This window comes from Globicephala melas, chromosome 17 (assembly GCF_963455315.2).
Source record: "Globicephala melas chromosome 17, mGloMel1.2, whole genome shotgun sequence".
Taxonomy (NCBI): Eukaryota; Metazoa; Chordata; class Mammalia; order Artiodactyla; family Delphinidae; genus Globicephala; species Globicephala melas.
In genome coordinates, this window is record NC_083330.1 from 38688345 (window position 1) to 38710232 (window position 21888).

The 21888-nt window shown below is 38.5% G+C and overlaps 1 protein-coding gene and 1 pseudogene across 9 annotated transcripts in view; one reads left to right on the forward strand and one right to left on the reverse strand.

Moving 5' to 3' along the window:
* Positions 1-2698: 2698 nt before the first annotated feature.
* Positions 2699-21888, forward strand: part of DPY19L4 (dpy-19 like 4) — a 62336-nt gene continuing 43146 nt past the window's right edge. For 4 of the 9 annotated variants that reach the window (XR_009559577.1, XM_060287428.1, XM_030862908.2 and 1 more), the window contains exons 1-5: positions 2699-2825; positions 8505-8615; positions 18864-18988; positions 21348-21438; positions 21707-21828. Coding sequence is in view for 8 of the 9 variants with exons in the window: in XM_060287428.1 (XP_060143411.1) it covers positions 2810-2825; positions 8505-8615; positions 18864-18988; positions 21348-21438; positions 21707-21828 (465 nt within the window). In the remaining variant the exon portion in view is untranslated. Of the gene's footprint in view, positions 2826-3746; positions 3824-7969; positions 8047-8504; positions 8616-18863; positions 18989-19270; positions 19346-21347; positions 21439-21706; positions 21829-21888 lie in introns of those variants that run through there. The other 5 variants (XM_060287431.1, XM_060287432.1, XM_060287429.1 and 2 more) reach the window with 5 other exon arrangements.
* Positions 10521-11573, reverse strand: LOC132593753 (nucleosome assembly protein 1-like 1 pseudogene; annotated as a pseudogene).

Here is a 21888-nt window from a genome sequence, read left to right on the forward strand (position 1 = left end):
AAGCTAAGACAAAACGGCTTCAAATCATAGTTCTCGTTGATAGTGCAAAATATACAGCTTATCACGTTGGTCTTCTAAGACACCCACAGCTAATACTATTGTCAACAACTTTTAAGTCAATTACCAAAATACTTGTCTACAATGTGTTTCAAAGAGTTGAAACAACGGTATAAAACATGACCAAAATACAAGCCAGGATATAATGGTGGTAAGAGTGTTATGTGTTTTCAAAGATGAATTGATCATATTTGGTTCAGACTTCACAAAGGAGATGGTGTTTGAAAATAATTTAAATATGTTCATCAATGGATAATTACAAATTTATGACATAATAAAGATGAATCAGAGTTCCATATCTTTAACAGAAGAAGAGCTGAACTAATGCAAAGATTTCACACTAATTATTCTGTTACTAGTAATAAGGTGACGCATTGGATAGAAGAATGTTTTTGAAATAGACTTCGCCTGTACTTTTTTGGTTTCAAGTAGGTAATTCTTCAGGGGCTTTTGTTTTATATTTGCCTCATATCCTGGTAACAAACTACTTGGCACACAGAAGGCACATATTTAATTTTAAGATAGAAACCTTAGGAATCATTTCAACTCATCATTTATCACATCCAATTTGTCACTAGGCCCTGTAAATTTACCTCCAGCATCTTTTGAATCCCTTCTCTTTGAACATTTTTATTTCCATTGCCTTATTTCAAGACTTTACTTTTTTAACCCAGTTTACTACAATAGCTTCCTAATCTACATTTTCTTAAAAGACTTACAACAAAGCATTTCACATCAATCCCTAAAAATATCTACTGCATACTAAAGGGGTCCTCAAACTTCTAGAGAGGAGGCCGAAAATCATATTGTTCTTTGAGAGTGGACTGTAAATAAAAGACCATTTGAGAAAATTTGAGGTGTTTAGGATTGGTCAAGATGAGGCAAAGGATAATGAAATGACCCTTCAAATTCTGGATGGGAAACTAGCAGCCCATGGTTTGCAGTCGTAAAATGGTCAATCAAATTCGAATCGGAAGTTATCTTAGGACCATGTGTCCACTAGCTATGTGCATTATTATCTGGAAGCAGCTGGTCTTATCGACTTATGGAATGACTTACTGAACGCTCAGCTATACGGCCAGCTGCAAGGCAACATCTTGAGCAGTTAGGGGTACATCTTTTTGGATGAGTTGATATTTTGAACAAAAAATGTCTTATTTTTCTCATAGCAAAATTACACTGGTTCAGGGATAAAATGACCCATTCTCATTATTCTTATGTGGAAGTTTAGGGTTCAAGGGAAGAATGTTTCTACTAGGGAACACAATCACGATTCCACTGATTAGTATCTAAAGACTGAATATTTATCTCTCTTCTTTCATGTTTCCATTTGATTTTGAGAAGCTATTTTTTTCTGTCTCCACTACTGTGTAGAGCATGCAGTATAATTTAAATTATACTTAAATTTACAATTAAGTCCTTGAGGTGATCATGAAGGAACTATGGGAGGAATGGTCATCACCTCAAGACCCTAGACTTGGAAAACAGTGGCCCTCAGTGGCCACTGTATTGTTCTCGCATGAGGTGGAGCTCTGCCTGCTTATCATCTGATAAGCTGGACGCTGAAATCTGCTGCTGTGTACGTGGGCTCTTGTGGTTTTCAAAGACCAACAGTTTTGTTCTCTCTGCTTTGGCCCAGGCCTTTTCTGGGCAACTGGTATCTTCCATCCATGTTTCTAACTCCTGGTCCAGTGCTGTTTGACAGGCAAGACATATTTACATGCAACCAAAGGCATAAAAAGAGTTCCTGGAACTGTTTTTGCACAGCACTGAAAACTGATAGCTTCTCCCCAAATATCCTAACTTGATAAAGGAAGGAGACTCTTGCTGCCTGCTAAGAACGCCTTTTTCCTCTCGTTCTATAATGGGCATTTTGTCAGTTCCTAAATTACTTCTTAGTACTGTTGAGGGAGATAGATCCTGGTATATTTGGAGAATGCCAGATATAATAAAAGTGAAGACAAACAGTATAACAAGTTAAAACTATGTTCCATTGTTGTGGAATATCTAAACGCACCTCCCCCCCGCACTGACCATAAGTATTACTGTTTTCAAAATAATATCATGCAAATACATTTGTTTAACCAGTTTGGGTGGTTAAAAACACTAAGTTCCAAGTACAAGCTTCTTTCCTGTAGATGTCTAGCGGCTTACTAAACCAACGCGTCAACCCAGAGGGTTTTGCCTCGCTCTGAAAGCACCAGGAGGACGCAGGAGCCCTGGGTTCCAGTTCTGCCTTCGACTAGCTTTGTGACTTACACTCGCTGCACCTCAGTTTCCTCTCTGTAAAATGGGGCGGGTATGCGGGCTGGATCTGGATATTCTCTACCTGAGTCCACCCACAAAGGCCCCAGAAAGCCCGCTCGGGCGCCCACCTTTACTGTGAGGACGGGCGAGGAAAGGGGAGGCAGCTGGACGCCCGCACTCGCCTCCCGTGGGGGGCGGGGCGCCGGGGGAGCGGTCCCGGATCACCAGCAGTGGGCGGTGCCACTTCGCGTAGAGCCGCCTTCCGGCCTGCGCAGGACCACGCGCTCCCGCCAAACGCTCCGGCCGCCCTCCGCTCCCGGCACTCTGGTTCCAGGGCCGCCCGGGGGGACGCGGTTGGCCGCGACACCGGAGGGGGGCGGGTCAGGAAGTGGGGGCGCGGCGGCCGGGAGCGGGCCTGGGGAGGCAGAGGGGTTCTGCAACACGGAGGGCGGGAGACTCTGAGCCGCGCGGGAGCCGGAGGGGCGCCCCGGCCTCCGCGGGGACGATGGCGGAGGAAGAAGGTGACCTCCCTGGGGTCCAGCGCGCCTACTGTCGCCCGAGGTCTCGGGAAAGGGGGCGGGGGCTCGAGGGCCCCGGAGGCCGGGGCTGCGGGCGGCCGCGGCGGTCCGGCGGGAAAGAGCGGGGCGGCGGGGGGAGGTGTGTGGAGAAATTCAGAAGGAGCGGAGTAAATAGCCCGAAGTTGTGTCGGCTCTAGTGGGAAGCGAAAGTGGAGCTTGAAGTTGGGAATCGTGTAGGAAGAGAGAAACCCGTGTGGGGAGTGATGGAGAGGGAGGGCTGTGAGCAGATGACTGATGAGGGTGGGGGACATACTTTGGTTTAGAAGATGTAGGTTTAGGTACTGAATGCATTTTCGAGAGGGATAGTTGTTTAACCAAATGCCCCTCAGTCTGAGTGCGCTCTTTAGAGATCTGTGGATTCTGACAGATACAAAGTCATCACCGGTGAGAGGACCCGCAGGCCAAGGGGACAAACAGAGGCAAGGGTTTCGGGTAGACGTGATAAGGTGGATTGGGAGGGGATGAGCAAGCAGAAACTGAAGAAGGTCAAGTTCAGTTACAGGTTAGGGCGAGATGGCAAAGGGAGAAGGGATGTAAGTGGTTTTTGGGGCATCTGGAAGCCAGGAGTACTTCTGGGTGAAAGTGGGTGGACTGGAGAAAGCTTTTCATGCCCCTTCAGGGCCAATGCCAAGAAAATTATTCATAGAAATCGATAGGTATGAGATAAAAATGCGGAGTTGGGAGGAACTTAGCTAGTGAGAGATGTTATAGGAAACATTCGTGTCATGATATCTTCATGATAGGCATGCTACTTTCAGGCATAGGTATAATGGTGTCTCTTGACTGAGCAGTTAGATTTTTCATCCTTTTGGAAAACATGACTTTTTACCTTATTGAGGGGAGTTGTGAATGTGATCTGTTTAGATTGAAGCCTTACTGAACCAAGAGTGGAAGAAGGGAGCTTCAAGAATTCAGTGGAAAGCAATTTAAAAAAATTAATTGTAAGAATTGTTTGCTGCTCTGTGTCTTGCTGCTCTGTCCCTGTGCTCCCTCTTGCTTCATATTTGCCTCGTCTTCCTTAAGTTTTCTGTGTTAAAACTGATCTAAATTTAAGACACGCTACCTAAAAACAGCTTCAAAACCAAAACTCTTTGTAGTTGGTAAGGAAGAATGTAATTCTGTTTGTTGCCTTGGTTTTATCTTTGGTTGCAGTATATGTAATACATTTTTTGATACTTTTTCCTTTTCTGATTAACTGCAAATCTCTAGGGGTAGGTTGATGAGCTAGCTTATATGTTTCCATGAGCACTTAAGTTAAAGCATAAAAAAATTAATACTGCAGTACTAAAAGTCTTTAATATTATATATCATGCAAATGAGAAATTGTTTTAAGAGGTTATAGTTACACCTAACCAAGTAGGTATGATGTAGAACCAGTTATGGTTTCACAAACCATACACGTTTGTGAAATTTAATTCTGTGATATAAAATGAAAAATGATTTTTGTTTGTAGAATTACAGATAATCCAAAGCAATGAAATACATCTTGGAACAATTAATGGATTGCAGTTTCGTTAAAGTTTATTCAACAGAGTTTTTAATTCCATAAATATTTGACTGCCTAATGTGTTAGGTACTGGGATATAATAGTCAACAATGAGTGAGTAATTCTCATTTATTGTAATCTAGTAATGATATTTATAGTAAACACGTCTATGTCCTATGCATTTTTCTGAGTACTTTCCATTTATTAGGCACTCTATACTGTTTTTCAAAATGCATGTTATTGGGCTTCCCTGGTGGCGCAGTGGTTGAGAGTCTGCCTGCCGATGCAGAGGACACGGGTGCGTGCCTCGGTCCGGGAAGATCCCACATGCCGCGAAGCGGCTGGGCCCGTGAGCCATGGCCGCTGAGCCTGCGCGTCCGGAGCCTGTGCTCCGCAACGGGAGAGGCCACAACAGTGAGAGGCCTGCGTACCGCAATAAATAAATAAATAAATAAATAAATAAATAAAATGCATGTTATTTGTATTCACTGTGTTAAAATTAGACTAGTCTATTTTACTTGTATCCGGATGTTCTCTATATCGCTTTTTGCTTATCATTCACATTCACTTGGATCCTCTTCATTGTCCCACTTTTCTCTAAGTAAATACTCTTTGGGAAATCTCATCTTCTCTTGATGCTGTAGAGGGTCATGGTATTTATATTTATGTTTCCTGGAAGATATGTTAGAGCAAAGAAGGAAGTGATAGCCTTGAGCAGAGTAATGTTCATAATTCACTTGGAAGTTGCTATGTATAGTCTAGATGGACATTTGCAAGCCTATTTGTAGCCCTGTTAACTATCTTATGTGAAGATCACTGAGCCAGAGACTGAAATAGCAGGTTATTTTGTGGCTATGTTATCATTTTTATTTATTTGACTTTTTCTTTTATTCTTTATTTTTGATATGGTTAGATTCTTTTGTTTTTTCTTCCTTTATTTTGGCTGTTGGGTCTTAATTGCGGCACGTGGGGTCTTCGTTGAGGCATGTGGGATCTTTCTTTGTAGTGTGCGGGCTTCTATCTAGTTGTGGCGTGTGGGTTTTCTCTCTAGTTGTCGCACAGGCTCCAGGGTGCGTGGGCTCAGTAGTTGTGGTGCGCAGGCTTAGTTGCCCGTGGCATGTGGGATCCTAGTTTCCCGATCAGGGATGGAACCTGCTTCCCCTGCGTTGGAAGGCGGATTCTTTACCACTGTACCACTAGGGAAGTCACTCTTTTTTTTTTTTTTTTTTAATAGAAATATAGTTGATTTACTACTTTGACTTTTTCTTTACAATGCTAAAAGTATAAGATAGTGAAAAGGAAACCTGAATTCTATCCCAGAGCTTTCCTATCAGGATTAATAATCTAGTTTGTCCACAGCTTTGGCCTTTGTTACTTACCCACCTAAAGATTCTGGGCTTTGTTTATCAATTATGAAGTTAAAAGATAAATATAAAGGAAATGAGGTAAAGTTTGCATCCAGTCAGTTTTGATTTATGGTCACAGGCAAAAAATTTAGGGACAAGATTGAAGAGATTGGTTAAAAAGTTTACTGTATTTCCCAAGTAGTACTTTTTGCTCCCACAGTTTAATGCCACTGAAATTGCCATGTCTTAAAACCAGTGCACATATTTAACATGGTAGTGCCAATTTTCCCCTTGAAAAACATCAAATAGTATCTTAAAATATAGGCTTCTTAAAATCAAGAAAATACAGTATTGGAATTCCCTGGCAGTCCAGTGGTTAGGACTCTACGCTTTCACTCTGCGGGTTCAGTCCCTGGTCAGGGAACTAAGATCCCACAAGCTGTGCAGCACGGCCAAAAAAATAATAATAAAGAAAATACAGTATTATAGATCCTTTACAGATTATTTATTTGTATGATAAACATTGCTAATATAGATTCCTGAGAGATGACTGATTAAGATTTATATACTTCATAAATAATGGGGTTCTGTGCAAAATTTTTGTTAAATTCCCTGGTGGTCCAATGGTTAAGACTTTGTGCTTCCACTGCAGAGGGCACAGGTTCCATGCCTGGTCAGGGGACTAAGATCCTGCATGCTGCGCAGTACGGCCAAAACCAAAAACCAAACCAAACAAAAAAACCATTTATGTGCACAGAGAACACTTTATTAAAATCCTTGTAAAGTGATTGATTTTATAGAGAATTTTTTTAAAAAGAAAAATAATAGCTTTTTGTAAAGAACACTTTATGTGAATATCCCCTTCCTTCCCAAATTATCTTTATCTTAAATGTGTGCTTTTAGACTGTAATAAAAAAAGCCCTGTCTAACCCATTGGTCACATAATTTGTTAACTTCCTCAGTAGATTTGTTAACTTGATTTCTGAAATTACCCAATTAAAATTTTTTAATCCAGTACTGTTAATGTGTTTAATCATGCACGTGTATCTACTAAGTATATGTCTTGTGGTTATATTTTTTCCATGTATTCTTTTTAAATAAAATTTAAAATAATAACTTGCATTTGAAGACTTCATTTGGCTTTACATAAATTTCATTCTTGTTGAATGCTTCTGACTTTTGCTTTAACCCATAGCGGGGGAAAATTAAAAGGAAATCATGAAAAAGGAATATAATAATATTTATTAGTTGTCCCAGATTTGTATGCAAAAATACTCAATATCCATGGTATGGCTTTTCTAATAATGTCATTTTCTAATGTATTCACTGACTTTACTACTTAACATGATTATAAATAAATGATAAATAGTATAGAAATGGTTAAAAATTAACTAGTCAGACAGAATCCACTAAATATACAGTATTTTTTCCCTCAGTGTGTCAGTGTTTAAAGATATTTTAGCAAACGTGAATTTGCTTTGAAGCTACTTTAAAATCCATTTTACTCATTTTCCACAGTAAAGTTAGAGAATCAGCCATCTGATCATCAGCGACAGTAGCTGATTCATTTCTCCTTTTTTAACTCCTCTTTTTAGGCTCATTTTTCCTAGCCTTAAGCCATTACTAAGAAAAAAGAAAAAACTCTTCTCTGCTTCTATTAGAAGGAGATAAGTTCTTGTACCACCTGAAACCTTGACAGCCCATCATAGTATCCTATATCTACATGACATAGTCTACCTCATAATTAACCCTAGGGAGGAAAAGTAGTTAAGTTGAATATCGTAAATTCCTGTTTAATTTGGAATTTAGTTTACTGATTTCAAGGTACTTTCTGCATTACATTTTTTTAATTGGGTATAGAAAGAGTAGATACTCTAATTTTGGGGAAATTTCTGAGAGTTTCCCAAATATAGGGATTTTTATAGGTTCAGCCTATTTTCCAATACCTAAATCTCTAAGACTGTTGAATGATACTGTGAAATTCTCCAGAACCTTCAGGATTATTTAAAACAATGAAGTATAGGACTTCCCTGGTGGTGCAGTTGTTAAGAATCCGCCTGCCAATACAGGGGACATGGGTTCGAGCCCTGGTCCGGGAAGATCCCACATGCTGCGGAGCATTAAGCCTGTGAGCCACAACTGCTGAGGCTGCGCTCTAGAGCCCATGAGCCACAACTACTGAGCCCGTGTGCTACAACTACTGAAGCCCTCGTACCTAGAGCCTGTGCTCTGCAACAAAAGAAGCCATCGCAATGAGAGTAGCCCCTGCTCACCGCAACTAGAGAAAACCCACGTGCAGCAATGCAGACCCAATGCAGACAAAAATAAATAAGTAAATAAAATTTATTTTAAAGAAATGAAGTATAGTTTTATGATCAATGTATTTTATTTTTATTTAAAAAAATTGTTAACTCATGAATGATGCATGTTATACTCTCAGGTAACTAGAATAATAAGCTAATTTATTAAATAACACTTTGTTCTCCAGTCATTCTGGAAAAGAGTTTACTTATTTTGGGATATTTTGAAAATAGCATCATCTCAGGAGAAGAGCTCAGTTTATCAGTAGGACTATGAAAGCACGAGTTGGAGGCAGAACTTATACTGTCTTTTTGTTTGTAGGAAAGGAAAGTTTTGCAGGGAGTGCTAAAATAATTATGAAGAAAGTTATCTTTGGTACAAATAGTTCTTCATGGGACTTTTACCTAAGTATAATAAAAGTAAATCAGTTTGAGATATAGACAGAATAATTTGATACATACATTGCAATAACTTTTCAAATATTTTAAGGACCAACTATAGAACTGCGCCAAAGAAAAAAGCCAAAGTCTTCAGAAAATAAAGAATCTGCCAAAGAAGAGAAAATCAACAATACCGCAATTCCTGAAAGAGTTCCAAAACGTAAGTTAGAGAGATTTGGAGTTTTTATGCTATTACAAAAATAGTTATGTTAGGTAATATATTTTACATTAATATTTCAAATGTATAAACATTTTATCTTAAGTATGTGGTGATATTGGTCAACTTGCATTAGGTTTTGCTGTAGAACAATTCCTAAGTCTCACTGGCTTACAAAAAACATTTATTTCTGATCAACATTACATGTTGTGGCTGTAGGTTGGCTGATGTAGCTTCATGTCATGAAGGCGTAATCCCTATTTGGGATATGTTTTTCTTGTGGCAGAGAAAAAGAGCAGGAGAACAGGCAGAGTCATGCAGTACCTCTTAAAATTTCTGCTGAACTGGCACACTGTCACTTGTACTCACATTCTGTTGGCCCAACCAAGTCATATAATCAATCTAGACAGTGGGATGGAGAAGTTTAGTTGACTACAGGGAAGCATGGCAAGTCACATGGTAATAGGCAGGCATGAAAAATCTTTTTATAGGAAAGGACAAAATAGTTGGGAATACGAATAAGTCTACCACATTCTGGCCTTTTGGTCATAAACATTTACTTGTCTCCCTCAGACAAAATATACTTGGTACCTCCCCGACCCCAAGGAAGACACCCAGTGTTATCCAGTCAGGGCATCAGTCTTGAAGCCCAAGGTCTTGTTATCTTCATCAGGGTCAGCTATGACTCATTCAATCCAGAGACCTATGAATTAAAAAGACAAGTTATCTGCTCTGTGTCAGGGGTCCCCAAGAACACCATCATGTTCAGAGATTAGGAGGAGTCACAGGTCTCAGAATTTATTCATATTCACAGCTGTAATTTATTACAGTGAACAATACAAAAGAAAATCAGCAAAGAGAAAGGACCTATGGGCTAAAGACTGCAAGAAACTAGGCGGAAGCTTCCAAGTCACATAGGACATACATAATTCCTTCAGCATCAAATTGTGACATTTGTAGGTTTGTCTATCTGGGAAGCTTATTAGCAACTCTGCTCAGGGTTTTTACTGGTGGCTGGTCATGTAGCCTCTGCTTAATGCATAGGAAAATTCTAGATTCCCAGAAGGAAAGCAGTGGGTATGAACCACACTGTTTGCACAAATAAGTTAGGCACAGTAAACCACTCATTAGAAAATGGTGGGAACCCTTTTGAAATCCAGGTTCCCAGATGCCTGCCAAGAGCCTGCCTTGTAAGCAGGCTTTTCTTAGCAAAGCACATGCCCCCTCTCCCATTATACACTTTTGGATGAGGATATGATATCAAAATAAATGCTTCCATTCAGAAAGAGGAAGAGTGAGAGACGCATTAACCACTGGTCCATAGCAATTTTGAAATCCTACTAGGTAAATATGACGTCTTCCTCCTCTGGGGAATGTTTCTTGATTAGGCCCTAGTTGTTTTCCTTGGAAGTAGTTTCCCTGTTCATTGTTCTTTGTCATCCTTGGCTTCATCCTCTGGAGGTCCTTCCGTTTCTGTTATCCTTCTGAACCATATCTGAAAGTGGCTTTGGAGACTATGCCATCCTTAGGAGCTGAACAGCTTTCGTAAATAGATTCTTTCCCATAGGGAGTTCAGGGGCCATTTATATAAATTTGCTCACATAAGATAAAGGCAGTGAGTCACCTACAGATCTAGTTCAAAGGTTAGCAGCAAGAAAACTTTTTGGGAGCTGGAAAATAATAATCCATCTGCGTGACAAAACATTTTATAAAACTGTTTCCTGTGAATAGTTGCAATTTTAATACTAATTTTTAAATTATTTTAGGTAACAGGATCACAAACAGAATATTACTAGAGTACCTTGATTATCAGCAGCTTTTTTTTTTTTGACATTTTTATTTTAGACTGCAAAAAACAAAAACGAGCAAACAAACAGACAACAAAAAACTTGAAATAGGCTTGTCAAATGATGTAAATTCATCCTTTCCAGGGAAGCAGAAGATAGACCAGTGCAGGTTATCCTCAAGGCCACATATATCCTGCTTCACTGCTGCTTGCACTCTGCTGGGTTTTGATCCTTCTTTGCGTCATAGTCTGGATTATTTTCCACATCTCCTTCTTCTTCCCCTTCCTCATCTGCTTCTTCACCCTCTTCATCATAATCATCATCATCTTCAATAGCTTCTCCAGTAAAGTATAACACTGATCTTGGGATTATATGCTCACGTAAAAAGTGACCAATTTCAAAGTCCACAGCAAGGATAGCTTCAGCCATCATCCAGATCTCCACTCTCAGGAACTTCAGGAGGGGCAAAAACATTAAAGAAAGAGTCATTAGAAACTTTTTTGGTCACAGTATGAATTGTCCCACATCCCTTGTGTTTCTGTTTCTTCGTAATGGTTTTCAAAGTGACATTCTTCCCTTTTTTCCAATCTATCTGGCACACTGTACAACCCATAATTTCTGGTCCATCAAAAGAAAAAGGATCAGAATCATCTGGTTCTGACCTCATCCTATATGTCTTTGTCAGCCCTTCATTTGTCAAATATTCATTGGGTTCAAAGTGAAGTTCTAAGACAAAACTCATAGGCTGACCAGCATCTGAGAACTTCACTTCAATATCTTTCAAGTGCTTCAGAATAGGTTCATCCCGTTCCTGAACCATGTCACTGACCAACATTCTTAAACATGGTCAGCCAAAATTCAGGAATTCCCTTGGGGTCTTCTTTTTCTTCATCCTTTTTCTCATCTACAATCTTGGCCTTTTATTTTAACTCCCCCGAAATTTTATCTTCCTCATCTGGTTTCCATTCACATTCTTCTTCTATAGGCTCATAAATGGCATAATGATCTCAAATCGCATATCAAATAGAGGCTGATAGGGAACAGCATACCTTCTTTCAAGATCATGAACTCCCTCATAGAACTTGGCTTCTATCTGTGCACATTTAACTTGAAGGTTTTTGAGAGCATTCACACATCTTTTAACTACCCTAGACAAGTTGTCGATGTCTGCCATGTTGTATGAATGCCAAATATCAGTGGCTAGCAGGGGGAGCCAGGCGGCCAGAGGTGTGCAGGCAGTGACTCAGGGCGGCGGTGGGAGGAGCAGAAGCTATCAGCTACTTTTGATTACAGGAAAGAGACACATGAGAACAGAATTGGCCCATTTGTAGTCAGGAAAGAAGAGGAAAATAGGAATCCAAAATTTCTGGGGCTTGTAGTGTTGAAATTAGTATTGTTTGTCTTTTTAACTAGGAAAAAATATTCAATAAAATTGAGAAATACTTTAAGTAACAAAGGCTGATTAAGATGAATCCTTAGGGCAACGCCCAAATCAAGGGCATGACTGTCACATAGTTTGTTAAAATGTATGAATGGATTAAAGTAGCTCCTACTAACTCCTTTCAGTTGAATAAAGCACTCAGGGAAAAAGAACAAAGGGTGTGGCTTTATGTGACAAATAAACAAAGCTTCATAAGCTCAAAATACTTGTAGTTAAAGAGAGGCTTATCTAGAAGAATTGTGGGTATAGTTATTGGAGTATGGAGTTGACTGGAATCAAGTAGGTAAAAAGCCAACAAAATTGTCTTTTCTTTGCAAAAATGAATGATTTAATTTTTAAAAATTAAGGTATAACTAACATATCATAAAATGCACAGAATCAGGGCTTCCCTGGTGGCGCAGTGGTTAAGAATCAGCCTGCCAATTCAGGGGACACGGGTTCAAGCCCTGGTCCGGGAAGATACCACATGCCGCGGAGCAGCCAAGCCCATGCGCCACAGCTACTGAGCCTGTGCTCTAGAGCCCATGAGTCACAACTACTGAGCCCGTGTGCCACAACTACTGAACCCTGCACGCCTAGAGCCTGTGCTTCACAACAAGAGAAGCCACCGCAATGAGAAGCCCGTGCACCACAACAAAGAGTAGCCCCTGCTTGCCACCACTAGAGAAAGCTTGTGTGCAGCAATGAAGACCCAACGCAGCCATAAATAAATAAATAAATAAATAAATAAATAGAAAAGAAAGCCCTGATTAAAAAAAAATGCACAGAATCATAGGTATTTAATTAAATGAGTTTGGGTACTTGACTACAACTAAGATACATAACATTCCCTTATCCCGGAAAGTTCTTTAGTGTCCCTTTCCAGGAGATTTTCCCTGTACCCCCCAAAACAACCACTCTTCTGATATTTTTCAATATTGATTAACTTTGCATGTTCTAGAATTTCATATAAATGGAGTCATACAACATATATGTCCTTGTGCCTGGGTTCTTTCACTTAGCTCAATATGTTATCCTTTAAAAATATAATCATTTTGAGATTGATTCTTCTTGCTGTAAGTGTTCTTGCTTTCCCTATTGGACATTTGAGTAATTTCCAGTATTCTGCTATTATGAATAAGGCTGCTGTGAATACTTGGACGAATCTTTTTGTGGACATCTATTTTTATTTCTCTTAGGTAAAAACCTAGGAGAATTGCTGGCTAAGCTTTGAGAGAGACATACTGTCAAAAGAACTGCCAGCCTAGATTAAGGACACAACTATTCATGTCTTAAAATGATGTATGAGTCCCTAACTTTCTACATGCAGAAAGCAGGCTGAGTAAGCTGCTCTAAGGGTATCTTTCTTGAGAAGGAGTGAGTGTGTTTTGCCTTTGGGAGGGAAGTAGACATTTGTGACTAATGGGGCAAATCCTGGTGGATCCTTCTATTGTTCCCAGATGTTCTCTCCCTGCCCTGAAACTGGATTATACATTCCTTCCCGTTACCATGTGATTTGGATTGCCTCTCTGAAGTGGAGTATACTTCCCTACCCCGTTGTCAGGTTTATCCATGTGACTTTCCAGGGCCAATGGAATGTGAGTGGAAGTAGCAGTGTACTAGTTCTGACCAGAAATTATAAGAGGCATTGTATGTTTTTGTCTGTTCTGCTGCTCTTTTCCTTTGTAATGAGAACAGCATGTCCCAAATAGGGACTGATTCCATTCTGGAATTCTGAAGATACAAGAAGAGCCACAGCTAATCTGAAGTCTGGAATTGAGTGGAGAGTGACTGCTGACCCCAAAACCACAGTAACGTGAATGAGAATTAAATATATGTTCTGTAAGCCACTGGTAATATGGGGGTCACTTTTTTACTACAGCAAAGCTGACTAATGAGAGTAATCATTTAAAACGTTTTGGAAAATACAGTATAAGGAAGGTATTTAAACAATTTAGAGATAGCTCCTATAAAATAGTATTTTCCCCTGATTACAAAAATATATTTTTAGGGTAGAAAATGTGAAAATAGAGATAAGTATAATAAAAATATATGCATAATTCCAGTAGATAATAACTATTCTTAAAATTTTGGCAAGTACTGCTTATATTTTTTTCAATGTATTTATACTTTTTCCTTTCTTTTTTTTACTTTTTGTGAAATTGAATCCTACAATTTTTTTTTCTTTTGGCCGTGTGGCTTGCCGGATCTCAGTTCCCCGACCGGGGATTGAATGCTGGTTGAGCCATGGAAGTGAAAGCCTGGAATCCTAACCACTAGGCCACCAGGCCCATGATAATTTTTTAATATAAATTTACTTATTATTTATTTATTTATTTTTGGCTGCATTGGATCTTCGTTGCTACACGCGGGCTTTCTCTAGTTGCGGCGAATGGGGGCTATACTTCGTTGTGGTGCATGAGCGTCTCATTGTGGTGGCTTCTCTTGTTGAGGAGCACGGGCTCTAGGTGCGCGGGCTTTAGTAGTTGCGGCTCGCGGGCTCAGTAGTCATGGCATGCAGGCTTAGTTGCTCCGCAGCATGTGGGATCTTCCCAGACCAGGGATCGAACCCATGTCCCCTGCATTGGCAGACGGGTTCTTAACCACTGTGCCACCAGGGAAGTCCCCCGTGATAATTTTTTTTTTTTTTGCGGTATGTGGGCCTCTCACTGCTGTGGCCTCTCCCGTTTTGGAGCACAGGCTCCGGACGCGCAGGCTCTGGACGCGCAGGCTCAGCCGCTCCGCGGCATGTGGGATCTTCCCGGACCGGGGCACGAACCCGTGTCCCCTGCATCGGCAGGCGGACTCTCAACCACTGCGCCACCAGGGAAGCCCCCGTGATAATGTTTTAATAAATAGTTTCCAGGGCCCAGAGCTCTTTATTTTCTCTAAAATACATACACTTATACCAAACACTGATAGCTTGATTCCAGCTTTGACTCTTTACAAAATCTTCCATAAACAAAATAGCACTAAGGTAAAGCATTTATATATAAGATTTGGTTGAATATATTTTTTGTAATAGCCCTTGATAATTAGGATTAATTTGTCATTGTCGAAGACTTAATTTAAAAAAAAAACAGAAAAAGATACATATTTAGAAACTTTGTAGCACTTTTACCAAATTGCCATGGTAGGTAAGTTTTTTTATTAGTCTGTTTATAGTTTACATTGTGTCAACATTGCTTTAATTAACTGTCTCTTTTTTTTTTTTTTTTTTTTTTTGCGGTACGCGGGCCTCTCACTGTTGTGGCCTCTCTCGTTGCGGAGCACAGGCTCCGGACGCGCAGGCTCAGCGGCCATGGCTCACGGGCCCAGACGCTCCGCCGCATGTGGGATCTTCCTGGACCGGGGCACAAACCCGTGTTCCCTACATCGGCAGGCGGACTCTCAACCACTGCGCCACCAGGGAAGCCCATCTGTCATATATTTTTGCAAGTATGCTTCTGTAGCCCAATAATAATACCTATTGATAGTATTTACTGATCTCTTACTATGTGCCAGGCCAAATGCTTTACATGTACTATTGGAAGCAGTGATTTTATTTTATTTATTTATTTATTTAACATCTTTATTGGAGTATAATTGCTTTACAATGTTGTGTTAGTTTCTGCTGTATAACAAAGTGAATCAGCTATATGTACACATATATCCCCATATCCCCTCTCTCTTGCGTCTCCCTCCCACTCTCCCTATCCCACCCCTCTAGGTGGTCACGAAGCACTGAGCTGATCTCCCTGTGCTATGCAGCTGCTTCCCACTAGCTATCTGTTTTACACTTGGTAGTGTATATATGTCCATGCCACTCTCTCACTTCATCCTAGCTTACCTTTCCCCCTCCCCATGTCCTCAAGTCCATTCTCTACATCTGCATCTTTATTCCTGTCCTGCCCCTGGGTTCTTCAGAACCATTTTTTTTTTTTAGATTTCATATATATGTGTTAGCATACAGTATTTGATTTACTCTTTGTGACTTACTTCACTCTGTATGACAGTTTCTAGGTCCATCCACCTCACTACAAATAACTCAATTTCATTTCTTTTTATGGCTGAGTAATATTCCACTGTATATATGTGCCACATCTTCTTTATCCATTCATCTGTCAGTGGACACTTAGGTTGCTCCCATGTCTTGGCTATTGTAAATGGAGCTGCAATGAACATTGTGGTACATGTCTCTTTTGAATTATGGTTTTCTCAGGGTATATGCCCAGTACTGGGATTGCTGGGTCATATGGTAGTTCTATTTTTAGTTTTTTAAGGAACCTCCATACTGTTTTCCATAGTGATTGTATCAATTTACATTCCCACCAGCAGTGCAGGAGGGTTCCCTTTTCTCCACACCCTCTCCAGCATTTACTGTTTGTAGATTTTTTTTGATGATGGCCATTGTGACACGTGTGAGGTGATACCTCATTGTAGTTTTGATTTTCATTTCTCTAATGATTGGTGATGTTGAGCATCCTTTAATGTGTTTGTTGGCAATCTGTATATCTTCTTTGGAGAAATGTCTGTTTAGGTCTTCTGCCCATTTTTGGATTGGGTTGTTTGTTTTTTTGATATTGAGCTGCATGAGCTGCTTGTATATTTTGGAGATTAATCCTTTTTCAGTTGGAAAGCAGTAATTTTAAAGCAATTGTGTCATGCTGATTATTTTTTTAAATTTTTATTTTGTTTATTTACTTATCTTTTATTTTGGCTGCACCGAAGGCTTGTGGGATCTTAGTTCCCTGACCAGGGATTGAATCCGCACCCTTGGCAGTGAAAGCACAGAGTCCTAACCACTGGACTTCCAGGGAATTCCCTGATTCTAATGTTTGATTTATTGGGTAGTGTCTTTCAAGCACTTTGAATATAATTCTTATTAATTTAGTGATATCTAGCTAGTTATTCTATTTAATGTTTCTAGTATACTATACAAATTAATATTTATTGAATAATGTTTTGAAAATAGCTAAGTTAATAAGTCAACCAGTTTGTTTTTATAAACCTCTCAGTCATTTAATAATGTAACACTGGGCTTTGAGCCTTTAGGCCTGGGCTTAATTTACTGAATCTTTTTTTTCCCCTATAGTTTTATTGAGATATAGTTGACATACAGCACTGTATAAGCATAATGATTTGACTTGCATACATCATGAAATGATTATCACAAAAGTTTAGTGAACACCTCGTATAGATGCAAAATTAAAGAAATAGAAAAACATTTTTTTCCTTGTGATGAGAACTCTTTTAAGATTTTACTTTCTTAACAATTTTCATATGTAACATATAGCAGTGTTAATTATATTTATCATGTTGTATATTATATCCTTAGTACTTATTTATCTTACAGCTGGAAGTTTGTACATTTTGACTGCCTTCATTCAGTTCCCTCTCCCCCACCTCTCATCTCTGGTAACCACAAGTCTGATCTTTTTCTCTATGAGTTTGTTTGTTTTTGAGGTATAATTGAGCTACAATACTATGTTAGTTCCTGTTACACAACATAGTGATTTGCTATTTCTGTAGATTTCAAAATGATCACCACCGTAAGTCAGGTTGTCATCTGTCACTATAATTATTGACTATATTCCTCACACTGTACATTTCATACCTGTGATTCATTTATTTTGCAACTGGAAGTTTGTACCTCTTAATCTCCCTCACCTATTTCTCTCCTCCCCTCACCTCTCTGCTCTTTGGCAACCACCTGTTTGTTCTCTGTATCTATGACACTGTTTCTGTTTTGTTATGTTTGTTCATTTGTTTTGTTTTTTAGATTCCACATATAAGTGAAATCATATAGTATTTGTTATTATTATACTAAATTATAGTAAATAGCTATAACAGGACTAAACCATCCTGTGTGTTCAAAATTCAAATGTGTTTTATGTTTTCATCAAAAAGTATTTACATAGGGGCTTCCCTGGGGGCGCAGTGGTTAAGAATCCGCCCGCCAATGCAGGGGACACGGGTTCAAGTCCTGGTCTGGGAAGATCCCACATGCTGTGGAGCAACTAAGCCTGTGCGCCACAACTACTGACCCTGCGCTCTAGAGCCCGTGTGCCACAACTACTGAAGCCCACGCGCCTAGAGCCCATGCTCCACAACAAGAGAAGCCACCGCAGTGAGAAGCCCGCACACGGCAACAAAGAGTAGCCCCTGCTCGCCGCAATTAGAGAAAGCCTGCGTGCTGCAACGAAGACCCAACACAACCAAAAAATAAATAAATAATTTTTAAAAATTATTTACATATATATAATGTGAATACTTCGTATATGATGTTGTATATGACGTTTTAAATACATAATCATGAAAAGTCATTGAATTGTACAATTTAAAGAGCTGTATGTAATTTATAGTATGTAAATTATTCCTCAATAAAAACATTTCTTGATAAGGAAAAAAATAACAATAGTAATTCTGAATGAACCTGTTATTTTTTTTTCTCTAGATATTCGGTAGTATGTTCCTTTTATTCCTTTTTTAAATTAATAGACTTTAATTTTAAATTTATAGAAGAAGTGAGCAGACAGTATAGTACAGAGTTCCCATTTTACATGCCCCGCCCCACAGAATTTTCCCTATTATTGACATTTTATATTAGTATGGTACATTTGTTACAATTAATGAACTAATATTGATACATTATTTTTAACTAAAGTCCATACTTTATTCATATTTCCTTAGTGTTTATCTAATGTCCTTTTCTGTTCCAGGATCACATCCAGGATACCACATTACATACAGTTATCATGTCTCCTTAGACTTCTGTTGGCTGTGACAGTTTCTCAGACTTTCCTTGTTTTTGATGACCTTGACAGTTTTGAGGAGTACTGGTCAGATATATTGTAGGATGCCCCTCCCTTGGAATTTGTCTGCTGTTTTTCTAATGATTAGACTGGGATTATGGGTTTTGGGGAGGAAGACCACAGTTAGAATGCCATTTTTGTCACATCATATCAAGGATACATACAACCTTTGATTACTTTTTTCTTTTTAATAGAAGTCCATAAATATAAATATCATCCACAACTGATTACTTTTAATATGGTTTTTCAGATATATTATTTCAGCGCTTTGCAAAGATATTCGTTGGCTGTCTTGCAGCAGTTACTAGTGGTATGATGTATGCTCTCTATTTATCAGCGTACCATGAACGGAAATTCTGGTTTTCCAACAGGCAGGTAAGAAGAAAGAATTTTGAGCATATGAACGTTTGTTTTAATATTTAATGTTAATTTAAATAATATGTTTTCCAGGGAGCCAAAACATGCATGATAAGTATGACACGTGCTTTTTTTTTGGTTGGTACTCAGGCCTCTCATTGCCGTGGCCTCTCTCGTTTTGGAGCACAGGCTCCGGACGCGCAGGCTCAGCAGCCATGGTTCACGGGCCCAGCCGCTGCGAGGCGTGTGGGATCCTTCCGGACCGGGGCATGAACCCATGTCCCCTGCATCGGCAGGCGGTCTCTCAACCACTGTGCCACCAGGGAAGCCCGAGAAGTGCTTAATGTTATGCTGTAAGCCAGTAGGAACAAAATGGTATAGAAGCTGTCTTGAGTCACAGTATCAACCTTGAAAAATTTAATAGCATGTATTTCAAGGTGGTAGAACAGAAATTATGAGGGGGCTTTCCTTCATGCAATTGATTTATCGGGACTTTTGATGACAGTGAAATGTTATGAAGTTTAGTCAGCTTTTTCATAGTTTTGGTAGTTTACATTTAAGAAACAGTCTGTGGCAGTTTCAGCATCAAAATATTTTAATTTTTAGATTAGAATGTTTTGAAGTGCTGAAAATGATTAGCAGACATAACAGTATTTAAAAATGTTGCCTTATATTAGTATGTTTAATGTTTGGTTTTAAATCATGTTAATCACAGACTCTACTCACTATAGTTATATTCATAATTTGTTTGGCCTTTGAATAAGTTTGTTTTCAGACTTACCTTCGCAATCAGGTATACCTGTAATATACATTGGCAAAGTTCGTGGTGTTACCACTTGACTCTAAAGTTTTTTTATTTTTGTTTTAACCCAAACTCTTTTTTGTTGTTGTTCTTATTTTTGAGCGAGTAGTCAAGCTGACTAAATGTTTTTAAGCCATTGATTTATCTAACACCACCAAAACATTTAACTGAATAATTACTCACCTGTATTGATTTGACCAAGGATTTTGTATAGCCTATTTCCTTGAAAATGTTATGAAGATTAAGTATTAGTTGTTCTCAACACTGGATGTACAATAGAAAAATCTGGGATGATTTAAAAAATAACTTCCCTCACAGATTCTTAGGTGGGGTGGGGCGAGTGTCTGGGGTCAATATTGCACAAAATCTTTCCATGTGATTCTGTTATATAGGCAGAATTGAGAACAATAAGGTTTAAAAATCTAGAAGACATTCATGAAGAGCATTGTGATGAGCCAGGAGCATTGGCATCATCTGGGAGCTTGTTCAGAATTGCAGCTTCTCAGGCCACACTTTAGAATCAGAACCTATGTTTGAATAAGATCTCTAGAAGTTTTATATGAACATTAACTTTGAGAAGCACTGATTAAGAGTGCTTAATCACATCTTTGAAATCACATCTTAGAAAAATCAGTACCCATTCATAAAAAATAATTTTGAAGAAATTTATTTAGACTAATAAGCTCTAGATGAGAAGAAAAAAAGGGTTCACTGGTCAAATAAATCTAGGAAAGACTTTATAGAGATTCTCAGTGCATAATGAATAGTGAAACTGAAAAGTTGCAATGAAAAAACTAATTTAATTTTCTCGAATCCAGCCTTTACATAGCTTATTTAACTCTTTTTAGGTAACACCCATTAATACCTTAGGAAGTTCTGTTGATCAAACTTTGGGGAAACTGCTCTGAAATCTTTTGTATTAATTGATAAAATTATGCATGAAAATAAACATGTTTCATTTTAAAAGATTATAGATTTATGAAAGTTTGATTCAGCATGAAAAGCACAGGTTTCAGTGTTTTTGACTACCTATATTCTTGGTTCTGTACAGCCTAATTTTAGGAATTTTAAGATTCACTTACATTTCTAGGAGTTCATTTGAAAAGAACTGGTTAGTTATCTGCTGCTCTTGGAAAGCCCTAATTAAGGGCTTGCTGTTCTGGATACCTAGGGAAGTGGAATAGCAATAGAAAAATAATACTTTCTTTTTAAACTTACATTTTTATTATGGACTTCTGACACCTCAACCATCATTTTTTACTTCCTGCTATACTGTTCTTGTTCTCCTTATGGTACTACTTTGGGTTTTCCTTCCAGATTTTTCTTATGTATAATAGGCAAATAACTTACGAGTTACCATCTAGTTTAAACCTTAAGTATTTCATTAAAGTGATTGTCAGATTATTGAAAAGTTTAATCTTATTAATGTGGCCACTAGTGGTTAAAGGAAAATTCAAACATGTCTTTGAATAAAAGGATAAATAAATAGCATTAATTTGGAATATGAGGAGAGAAAAAGATTGCAGTTGAAATTTAAGACACTGGTATTTAAATAATCATTTCATTTTCTTTTAGGAGCTTGAACGGGAAATTACATTTCAGGGTGATAGTGCCATTTATTATTCTTATTATAAGGATATGTTAAAGGCACCTTCATTTGAAAGAGGTATGATAACTACATTTGTATATTTAGTAACAATATTTTCCTAAAATAAAACATTGTTCTTATATGTGGGAGCCCTTGAATGTGGAGATTTGTCTCAGAATATAGGTATTGGTCTTTCTTGTAGTTAATTTAAAAATTGGAAAAATGAGGCACAGAGTATTATATTTTGAGATCCTTCTTGATAATAAAGTATTTAATGACCTCTGAATAACATGTTCAATTCTTGTAAAAGAATAAATAATCTGGAGAAAAATTTTTCTGGCTTTAGGTGTATACGAACTGACACACAATAACAAAACTGTATCTCTGAAGACTATAAATGCAGTGCAGCAAATGTCTCTATATCCAGAACTTATTGCCAGCGTTTTATATCAAGCAACTGGTAGCAATGTATGTGTTTCTTTTGACTTTAATATTTATTTTCTCACATATTTATGAATCCTCAAAATT